At 33.4% G+C, this 12,144-nt stretch overlaps 1 protein-coding gene across 1 annotated transcript; it reads left to right on the top strand.

The window, feature by feature from the left end:
* Window positions 1-412: 412 nt before the first annotated feature.
* On the top strand, window positions 413-8,809 carry LOC108996534 (cellulose synthase-like protein E1). Its single transcript, XM_018972472.2, has 8 exons — window positions 413-781; window positions 1,249-1,570; window positions 6,325-6,465; window positions 6,589-6,720; window positions 6,830-7,042; window positions 7,166-7,390; window positions 7,477-7,824; window positions 7,911-8,809. The coding sequence occupies exons 1-8, from the start codon at window positions 507-509 to the stop codon at window positions 8,454-8,456; spliced, it is 2,202 nt and encodes a 733-aa protein (XP_018828017.2). The 5' UTR covers window positions 413-506; the 3' UTR covers window positions 8,457-8,809.
* The last annotated feature ends 3,335 nt before the right edge of the window (window positions 8,810-12,144 follow it).

Below are 12,144 nucleotides of genomic sequence, written 5' to 3'. Positions count from 1 at the left end.
TAAAATTGATACAAAACATTTCTCTTTATTAAATAAGTAATGATGTCCTTATGCCTCATTTACAACTGTTTAGCTATAAAACTATTTTTTATATATTTTTTTTACTCTTTGAATCTAGATTAAAAATATCATAACATTGACATTTTTGTATAATTTAATAGAAAATAAATTTAATCAATCATTATAGTCATGTAATTTAATTAAAAATAAATTCAATTTTATAAAAAATTACTTTTTTTTTATTCTTTGAATCAATTTTTATAAAATTAAATTTATTTTTAAAAATTATATTTTAAAAATTTTAATCTAAATTTTAAAAAAATAAATAAAAGAAAAGAGATATAAAGATATCATTAATATATTGAAGATATTTCTGTAATTTTCTGGACACTTGCTTCAGCTAGGTCCTACTACCTGCTTTTGTTTTTTTGTCCTTCGGGAAATTTTTTGCTAGTTTATATAGCTAGCATCTGCACTCCAACTCGTACATCTAGAGAGAGACAGAAATGGAAAACAAGGACGGTCATCTTCCTCTTTTCACAACAACACCAGCAAAGGGACGTATCCCTTTCAAGATCTATGCCCTCTCAATCTTCGTGGGGATATGCTTGATCTTTGTATATAGAGTGAGGTATATACCAGCGAAAGAAGAAGCCGGAAGATGGGCTTGGATGGGAATGTTTCTCTCAGAGCTTTGGTTTTGTTTATATTGGTTTGTCACCATCAGTCTGCGATGGAACCCCATCTACCGCCGCGCTTTCAAAGATCGGCTCTCTCTCAGGTCTCCTAGCTAGCTATTTCTCTTTCACACGAGCATGATATCTAACTTTTCTATGCAGATTTATATATTTATGGTAGCTGTTTATCTTAAGCCCGTTTGGATTAAAAATGAGAATAAATAAATTGATATAATTTATAAATAATAATAATATTTGTGGATTAAAATTTGTGAATATTAATAAATGGTAATAAGGACAATTCAAATCGGTTTTAACGTAAGTTTGGTGAGAGATGAGAATTTTTTATTTTAAATAAAAATTTAAAATATTATTTTTTAATATTATTATTGTTTAAAATTTAAAAAAATTGAATTGAAATTAAAAAAATTAAATTATTTATTATATTTTATATAAAAATTTTAAAAAATTATAATTATAAGACGAAAGAAGAATTTTATATATAAGCATACCCTTAAGTGTACGTGCTTGTGTGTTTGTGGAGTACGAGGTTTACTTGGTAATTGTACAGATACGGAAAGGCTTTGCCGGGCATAGACATTTTCGTATGCACCGCAGACCCCATGATAGAACCTCCAGCTTTGGTGATTAACACAGTTCTATCTGTCATGGCTTATGACTATCCACCTCAAAAGCTGACCGTTTATCTCTCCGACGATGGCGGTTCCGATCTGACGTTCTACGCAATGCTCGAGGCCTCCCGTTTCTCAAAGACTTGGCTTCCCTTTTGCAAGAAATTCAAAGTAGAACCAAGATCGCCGGAAGCTTATTTCCGAACAGCTGCTGAGCCACTTGGTGATCCTGCCATTTCCAACGATTGGTCCTCCGTCAAGGTAATCTTATCTTGTCTCCTTTATTTTTTTTTAATCAAGGTACAATTAATATACTAATAATTTGAAAAGCAAAAGAAAATAGAACGTGTCAAAGTTATATAAATGTGGGTATTTTTTATTGGATGTGGGGTAATGGGCAATGAATGTTTTTTTTTGGTTTTTTAAGAAAACTCGGAATCATTTCATTAAACAAAGAACAAATACATGGGGAATGTCCCACGGGAAGAAATAAGTATAAACTATAAAGTATAGAGAGAGAAAAAATGAATAAAAAATTTATACACTTGTCTGTAGTATCTAACGGTAGGTTTTATTATTAAATTCATTTTAATTAATTATTATAATTTTTTTAAATTTTAATATAAAATATAATAAATAATTTAATTTTTTTAAATCTTAAAATAATAATAATATTAAAAAATAATATTCTAATAATATTTAAAAATAATATTTTAATAATATTTTGTATAAAAATTTAAAAAAATTATAATGATGAAATGAGATGAATTGAGATAGATTGAAATGAATTACGAATTCAAACTAGACAAACAATCTATCTTTTAATTTCTGAGGATGAGTTTGGATGTTGAAGTGAGTTGAGTTAAGTTGAGATGATAAAATATTATTTTTTAATATTATTATTATTTTAAAATTTAAAAAAATTAAATTATTTATTATATTTTATGTTGAGATTTAAAAAAATTATAATAATAAATTAATATGAGTTAAGAGTAGTTGATGTTCCAAACGAAACCTGACTCTCTGCTATTTGGATATCTATGGTTTTCTATGAGATTCGGATGTGAGAGCTCCAATTTGGTGGTCCACCAAAGTAATTGAGTAGATATAAACTGGCTGGTTTGGTACCTTCCGGTCCATACCTAACCTTCTTGAGTCTTTGACTCTTAACATCGGTGAGTTCCGTAAATTTGGAAGAGCTGAAAATGCGTTAGCTCTGCACTTTTTTATTTAAAGGCAAATGCAAGTGTACGATAGTGGGTCCGATAATAGATTAGTATATTAGTGTATACCAATTAATTAAAGCCAAATGTAATTAATATATTAATATTATTAATGTATTATGTATTTATCAAAAGAAATATGTTAAAAATTTATTAGACTATAAAATATTATTAATATATATGTTTTACGTTTAAAACATATGATCAAATAAGTATTCATATTTAAAATTAAATTTTTATATTATAAATTATAATAACATTATCTTATATATAATTATAATTTATATAATTATACATATTATGTATAAAAATTATATATAATATAAAAAAATATTATCTATAATATTAAAAAAATTAATTTAAAATATATAATATAGTGAATAGGTCCAGTCCGGTTTTTCAAATTTTCAGTTAATTTTTACACCCTTAAATATAATAAACAATTCAACTTTTTCAAATTCTAAAATAATAATAATATTTTATTTAACTTTCACCTTTCATCTAATATCAACTCACTATCCAAACCTAACCTTAATGATTAAGAAAATATTTTCTAATGCTATTGTGTATTTTTTTAAATGTTTAAGATGATTAAAAAAATTAATGAAAAAAAAGAAAAAAAATACACTTATATACATATATACAACTTATTAAAAACTTGAAGTTGTATTGAATTAATTGGATTGCCTTGGTCTCCTAGGTTAACATTTATATAGGAAGCCAAGACAATATAAAATACAACTCTAATATATTTAAATTCTTTTTGTATTTATAAATTTTAATATAATTAAAATTTGGGTATACAACTTATTAAAAACTTGAAGTTGTATTGAATTAATTGGATTGCCTTGGTCTCTTAGGCTAACATTTATATAGGAGGCCAAGACAATACAAAATACAACTCTAATATATTTAAATTCTTTTTGTATTTATAAATTTTAAATACAAAAAGAATTTATGAACAATTTATGAATTGTTTATTATATTTGGGTCTAAAAGGTTTTTTTAGATAGAAAAATAATTTTTACACCCAATGGATTGTGGTTTGGGTGGGAGGCGGTATTGATCCCACTCCTCGGCACCGGGGCGGGGTTGTAAAACCCCTACCCCTCATGGTGCTGGGAAAGGCCCACCTCGCCCTGCACCATGCGGGTATCACCCTTAATTTGTCCGGATCGAGGAATTCTTGGTGGCGATAGTGCCACCCTTATTTATAATGTAGGTGTTGAACTCTATATAAGACATCCTCTTGCTTTTTGTGGCTGACAATGGAAATGAGTATCTATATATAGACAATGTTCAATGTTTAGGTCTGGTTTGGATAGAGAGATGTTTTCATCCCATCTCATCTCAATATTCAAAACCACAAACACAAACACTTTTCAATTTCAAATTTAATTTTTTTTATCTAATCATTAGCTAATTGTTATAACTTTTCCAAACTTCTAAACAAAACACAAAAAGTAATTCAACTTTTTCAAATCTAAAAAAAAAAAAATCTTAAAAATATTATAAACTTATGATATTTTATTTAATTTTTTCTCTCTCCTTACCCAAAATTTCATAAAATACTTTAACTCAAATCATTTTTAACTCATCTAATCTCAACTCAAATATCTCACTACTATTTACAAATTATCTCAGCTCACTATTCAAACTAGACCATGTTTAATGTATTTAGTATCATGTTTTCAACATTATTTTTTTATAAAATCTTAATAAAATATAGATTTAAGAAAAAAGTACAAAATTCGAGCACAATCAAGGTACGAAGATTTCAGGTTTCAAAAAAGAGTTCCTCTTTGGAACGGTCGGGCTAGTTTTGGGCGATTAATTGCCCTCGATCAAAAGAAGACATGTAAGCAAGTCTACACTAAAAAAAATAAAAGGCTTAACACCAAATCTCCCTCTCTTAGCCCTCCAAATCTCACATTCACAGTCGAGTACTCGACCCTTTCTCAACCACCCACGGACCACCTTCACCCTTTCTCAAATCAACATTCGATGTAGTTGGATTTTTACACAAAGAAATCAAATCACAGATCCAAACATGCATCAAATAATCACAAAACCCATTTGAATCACCTTTTGTTTTGAACAAAAAACCAGAGCATCAAACTGACGATGATGGTGAGGATGACGATGCAAATGATGCCGTATTCGTAGAGTTAGCCTTCGTCAGGATGAGAAAAAGAAAAACCAGTGTGAGGATGACAATGCAGACGATGCCATATTCGCTGAGTTAGCCTTCATCAGGATGAGAGAAGAAAAACCAAATTTGTCCGGATACTTGCCCATAATCCGGGCTGCATTTGACGCCCGGATCCTAGTCCAGATATATCCGGGTACCCGAACCTAGGTGAACAGTCCCTAGAGTCCCTACTATTCCAGTTTCTTGAATTATTCAATTGACCAAATGGTTGAATTATTTGTTAAACAGTTAGGTAAATGGACTTGGTCCCTGATTAGATAATGGTATCAAGATTTAAGAAAATAGTTCCCATCAAACCCAAAAACTGATATTTCACATCCTTTCTTAAAACCAGATAAGTAAAGATAACTAAAACTACGTAAAATTACTCTTGTAAAGAGCTATTTTAAAATCTTTATTGCAAGAGGTAGGAACAAAATTGCATCATTTACCAACAACAAAGAGCTAGTCTACTTCACATGCAGGTCTTCAATGCTGGTGAAAGAGTTATGCATTTCTCTTATACAATTGAACCAAACTGAAACCTGAATTATACCCTCGATGATTAAAGACACCGACCAATATATAAAAACCAATATATAACTACCATATAGAGATGATTGATTAAACCCCAAACAACATAAATTCATAATTCTTTTAGCTTGCTCGTCATAATCAATAGCTTAGTTACTGTAACTTCGTCTCCTTTTATACGTTCTTATTGAAGACTGTTACAAATATAAAAGTTACCTATTACAACTATTTTAATAAAGCTTAATTAAAACAGAAACAACAACTCTGTGTCAAGAACATAATATAAATAATTAAATAATTTACTTCTTTGCATTAGTTTAAAGCTTTTGGGCAAGTAATGATTTAACATGGTATTAGAATAGAGGTTGAGTTCGAACTCTAACTATACATTTTATTCTATTTAATTTAGTATTCTACGTATTGGAGCCTACTCATTGAGAAAAAATTTGGCCCACACGTGAGAAGAAGTATTAAAAATATAATACAAATAATTAAATCTCCCTATTCTCATCCGTTCATGCTAAGACTCAATAGTATTTTTTATACATGTTGTCAAACCACTTTTGTTGCATATTGCCATCTTGTTGGGCTTAGATAACTTAAACCACAATCTTATTATCAGCAAACTATAATATTTAAGTACATTTCATTAGTAATTAAGGGATAATTTGCATGCCTTCACTCCAAAAATTCTATTAATTAGAATGAAATTAAACTATTAGTCTATTTTCACATGAGCAGCTCTGAGATTTAAAAAGAAAAAAAGAATTAACCCACATGCATCCGGGAAAATAGCAAGTCAGATACTTATCATTGAAGCCCATTAAAAACATTCACATCCTGAACTAAACTCTCCTCTACTCATCATCCTCCCATCATCCTATAATATGATATTAGATGATTAGAGATTATTTATTATATTTATGATATCATGAGACCAGAGACTGCATAACATATATCTTTAATTAAAGTTTGGGAAAGGCCTTTCAAAGTGTTAATCTCATAACATGACATAACCTCCAACTTCAAAAAATATAATTACTTGCTATTGTTTTTTCACGTTACAGAAAGCATACGAGAACATGAAGCAACGGATTGAAATCGTCACAAAGCTAGGTCAGATTCCAGAGGAAATACGTAAAGAACACAAAGGATTCAGTGAGTGGAATTTGGTTGCAAACCGACGTGATCATCAAACCATTCTCCAAGTACGTACTAATTACAAATCTTCATTCTTACGGCAACGAATATTTTCATATATATGCATAATTTACTCAAAAGTCTTCTGCACCTTACAGCTTATAAATAGAGTTATTTTTTCGAATTCACAGATACTTATTGATGGGAAAGACCCTACGGCTTTGGACATGGAAGGACAATCTTTGCCAACTCTGGTATACTTAGCACGTGAAAAGAGACCCCAATACCACCACAATTTCAAAGCAGGAGCCATGAATGCACTGGTACGACCATATATATACTTAATTCGTCTGTTAACAACCGTAATTACAATTAATTTGTGTTAACATTTTCTTCTTGTATATTTTATGGTTATGATAATTGAAAATCTAGACACGAGTGTCGTCGAAGATAAGCAATGGTCCGATCATTCTTAATTTGGATTGCGACATGTATTCAAGCAATTCGGAGACAGTGAGGGATGCATTGTGTTTTTTTATGGATGAAGAAAAAGGTCACGAAGTTGGCTACGTACAGTTTCCACATACCTTCGAGAATCTTTCGAAGAATGATCTTTACGGTGGTTCCTTGAACGTAATAATGAAGGTAACTACAAACCAATTAACAACTAGCTAGTGATTTCAAACGATTGAATTAAACTTGTCCATGATGGATTATACTTTTACTGAGTTAATTTTGTATCGGTGGTATGCATGGTGGTGATAAAAGGTGGATCTTCCAGGACTTGATGGGAATGGAGGACCTTTCTATATTGGTTCCGGGTGCTTTCACAGAAGAGAGACACTGTGTGGGAAGAAGTATAGCGAGGAATGTAAGACAGCTTCGAAGCTATGGAACGATATAAAGGCAGAAGAGAGTACTGCAAGTGTGGAGGACACATGTAAAATCCTTGCAAGTTGTTCCTATGAAGAGAATACTCAGTGGGGAAAGGAGGTCTCTCTCTCTTTATATTTCTCTATCTCTCTCTCTCCTCCTCCTAAACTCCATGTAAACTTTCGTATACATCTTATGATTTGCAGGTGGGTCTGAAATATGGCTGTCCGGTGGAGGATATCATAACAGGACTAGCTATACAATGTCGAGGTTGGAGATCCATCTATTTCAATCCAGAAAGGAAGGCCTTCCTCGGACTTGCGCCGACTACATTATTGCAGACACTAGTACAGCACAAGAGATGGTGTGAAGGTAATTTTCAGATCTTTGTCTCAAGGTACTGTCCCCTCGTGTATGGGTATAAAAAGATTCCCCTCAAACTTCAACTCTCCTATTGTTCCTATTTGCTATGGGCTCCAAACTGCTTGGCCATACTGTATTATGTTGCAGTACCATCCTTGTGCCTGCTTAGGGGCATCCCCTTGTTTCCTAAGGTACGAAAATTTCCTTATTTGAATCAAACCTGTTTATGGTTGTTCCTAAATTGTTTTCTAAGAATAGAATCATCTTACACTAACAGATTTCAAGCACATGGGTGCTACCATTTGCATTCGTCATCGTTGCCCAGCGGGCATACAGTCTTGGAGAATTTGTTTGGTGTGGGGGCACATTCCAAGGTTGGTGGAATGAACAAAGGATGTGGCTCTTCAGAAGAATCAGTTCCTACTTCTTTGCCTTCTTTGACAACATCCTAAAACTTTTGGGATTTACGGAGTCGGCCTTCGCCATCACGGCAAAGGTGGCTGAAAGTGATGTGTCGCAGAGATATGAGCAGGAGCTTATGGAATTCGGTGCTTCTTCCCCAATGTTTACCATTATAGCAGCACTGGCGTTGCTAAACGCATTCTGTTTTGTTGGAGGAATGAAGAGTGTGATTATGGATATGCAAACTTGGTTTTCAAACCCATTTACGTTGCAGATTCTTCTATGTGCTCTCCTGGTTATTATCAACCTCCCTGTTTATCAAGGCCTCTTCCTCAGGAAAGACAAGGGCAGGATGCCAACTTCAGTGACACAATGGTCACTTATGTTTGCCGGTGTGGCTTGTGCATTAGCACGTTATTAAGTTCTCTCTAAATGCCAAGCAAAACTTTCTGCTAGCAAAGAAATAAGTTGAAATTACCTTTCTCAATGCAGACTTCCATGGCGTTATCTCTAATAGTAGTGGTCAGTTTCTAAAAATTACAGGTTTTCAGACGGCTCGCCCAATGGTTGTCTTGTGTTTGTAGTTTTCCGTCTATAAGGCACCCTTGAATTAGAACAACCTCCAAGTGAGACATATACATCACCTCTCTTCAACCTCCCTCCCCCTCCAAACTATATTCATCTTTTGGTTCTGTATTGATGTGCCCCATGATCTACTACGTACGCCTACATATATACTTTATTACATTATTATCTATTTCTTACGGAATCCAATGTGAGGGACAATTATTTTTTCTCTAGGCAATAGGGATAAGGATTCCAACCTCATATCTTACCCTGAGTTACCGAGGCCGGTGCCAATAAGAGCGAAGGCAACTGTCGTGGCACAAATCATTTTGTTAGTTTTTTGTTATTATTAGCACGGGGAATTTGAGATAAAGTCTCGACTGATCCATGTATAGAAAAAATCCTCAACAAGGAGTCGAATTTTGTAAATTGATGCAAATCCAAGCTGATGTTAGGGATTTGGGTCGATTGTGTTTTTTTTTTTTTAAAGGAAAACATCTCCATTAATCATAAATCAACAAAGGTCAAGAATACAAGTGGGAACATTCCCCACATCAAGGCAGCTTTGTTGCCTTCTCTTCTAACATGTGAAACTGACCAATCCTCAAAAAAGCTCAACTGGTTCTTGACATCTTCAATAATCATACCTGTAGCTGAACAGTTTTCACTCCTCCTAATAGCCGTTATGACTTCTTTTGAATCCCCTTTTAGTATGATCCTTTTAACCTCAACTGCAAGCCAAAACATAAAGCTTCCATTGCCCCAAGTGCCTCAGCCATTAATGAATAAGGGAAAAGAGGCTTGAGTATCCTTGATGTTGCCAAAGTCCTCCCATTCCAATCTCTGAGAATTAAGCCTATGCCAATCATGCACTGTACCCTATCAACTGTTGCATCCCAATTGAGTTTATAGACATTCACAGGGGGGATTTCATGTAGTGATCACATTCTTCAGTAAACTTTGCTAATCTGATGCAACTGTCGAAGTATGTCGATTGTGTTGAACTAGAAGGTGAATTGTACAAATATGACAAGAAAAACTTAATCTTCCTTAGATTAGGGCAATATCATTTTTTTTTCATATATTCTATTTACGTTCAATTTTGTTTTTTTTTGGAAAATATCTTGTTTCAAGTTTTGGAAGTGATTTTGATTTTAATTTTGGCCAAATGTTTGGCAGGATTCATGTTTACTAACGTATTTAATTTTCATGCAATAATTTAAATTTTTCATTTTTGAAAAAATCTTTATAATTTAGAATTTTGCAGCTATTTAAGCCCAGTTTGTGCACTTCATAAAATGTTTTCGAGTTTTATCATTAATTAATACTTTTCAGAGTTTTCTCTCTATTTTGTATCTTTTCTTAATCTCAATCCCCGGTTTCTGTTGATTAAGTACTAGCCGTCAGAATAATTTTAATTATGTCTAGTAGGGCTGGGCTCTGACTCCGACGTAGTCGGAATGCCCAACTCTGGCCTTCGACTCCGACTCTGAATTGGAGCAGATTTCGGCTCTGATCGGAGTTGCCGAAATCAGAGTCGGAATGTTAGAGATAGAGGGAGCTTAGAGAAAGAAAATCCACCAAATATTCATCCAAAATCCCAAACAAAGCAACCAAACCTACCAAACATTCACTGATCAGCAACCAAACACAATCTTAACAAAAAAAAAAAAAGAGAAAAAGAGAAAAAAAATGATAGTAACAGAACACGAGATCAGAGATTGTGGTGCTTACTTTGGTGCAACAGAGCACGGAATCAGAGATTGTGGTGCTTCATCCTCGAGGGAACGGTCGAAAAGCGCAACCATGGCAACAAAGACAAACACTTTAAGATTGGGGGTAGTGAAAAATAGGTTTTACCGAGAAGGAGAGTTTGGTTAGGGGTTGTGAACTTGAGACTGCGATATGGAGCTATGGAGGAGTGAGTGAAGAGAGAGGCGAGCCATGGAGGTTAGGGTTTTGAAATTGGTTTTCGTTGGCTGAAGGGAGAAATATGAATATATAAGGAGCAAAAAACGCATCGTTTTATAAAAACAATAAATTTAATGAAATCAGTCTGTATGGGCGCGCTCAAACGCGGGGTAAGTATTTGCAAAACACTTTGTCAACCATTAGGCCATTCAAATGGCTTACCCTTATATTACAATTTTTAATATATTTACTTTATATATCGAACTTGGAGTTCGGAGCTCAGAGCCGACTCGAACATTTTTTCCCAGAGTTACTCCGACTTCGAACTCCGATTTTTGCACACCCCTACTATCGGCATCATTTGGCACCACAACTTTAATGTTTTCATAGGATTATTTATCATCAGTTTATGGCAGGTAGAGGCACTGCTCATATATGATGCCAGACAGATTAGACTATCATGACGACTAGTTAATCAACATAAACTTGAGATTGAAATTGAGATCTTACAAAATTGAACTTACAAATTTATGTGACTTGATGTGACATATTATATGTACTTTATTATAAAAAGAGATTTACAATCTGATATCTCACGTCAAACCACTTGAATTTATAAATTTATTTTTGTGATATTTCTACATAGACCAAACATTTTCAATAGTTATATTTGTCCGTACGATACCCAATCAGAAATTTGATCCTTATGTTGGGTGGAGAGTATGATGCGATACAGATGTATTTGAAGTTGGAAAATAAATGAGGAAAGCAGTTTGAGTTCGGTTAGAATCGATAAGAGCCATCATGCCATGGTAGATAACACCCATTATGCATGGTAGTAGGGAATGCAACAGGCCTATGGTGGTCAGGATCTATCGATCCCGAAAGTAGTCTTCGAAGAAGCGTGCAAAGAAATGGGAGAAGACTAGAAGTTCCTTGATGTTGGGCATTTCAAGGGGCAAAAAGCATGGGCTACGCGTGGGTGGTGAGTGAATTCGCAACCCATAAGCTGTGGGGATTGAGGAGATCATGGCTGGCTTACCGGAAGTATTATCCTCTGGAGTAGCTCTGTTTATCTTGTCTCAATTGCATATGCAACCCTCACTTATGGAATGAGGAGAATACTGTGGACATTATTATATATCCATTCATGCATGCATGCTTATTAATTGGTACATGATAAAGATGCACATCCCTATGCCACTTCTATGTACATTCCTATGTCAGAATCAAGAAAAAAAAATATCATCATCATTGCATTAATATTAACAAAAAATGACAACAAAATATGTTTTCCATCTTAATAAGTGATCATATATCTATATATATATATATATAGACATACATACATACCGAATGCAATTGATGAAAGATTGTCTTCTAGTTGGTCTGTTTCAATCTCTAACTTAATTCGTGCATATGCATAAAATAAATGGAATCACCAAAGATTAAATTCTAAAAGTTTCTTACGAGTAGAGGTTAAGATCATAGACAGGACTGGCAGCAGCCTACAAATGACCCAAGCATGTACAATTAGTAATGGAACTTTTGAACATATATACAATGGCACCCTAGATAGCTAGCTTCTGGACGCTCTGGCCGCAGAACCTGAAAATGAACGTAAGAATTAA

The sequence above is a fragment of the Juglans regia genome, chromosome 3 (genome assembly GCF_001411555.2).
Source record: "Juglans regia cultivar Chandler chromosome 3, Walnut 2.0, whole genome shotgun sequence".
In the NCBI taxonomy this organism is placed as follows: Eukaryota; Viridiplantae; Streptophyta; class Magnoliopsida; order Fagales; family Juglandaceae; genus Juglans; species Juglans regia.
The sequence above is the reverse complement of the archived record's forward strand: the minus strand, read 5'-3'. Positions and strand labels throughout refer to the sequence as shown.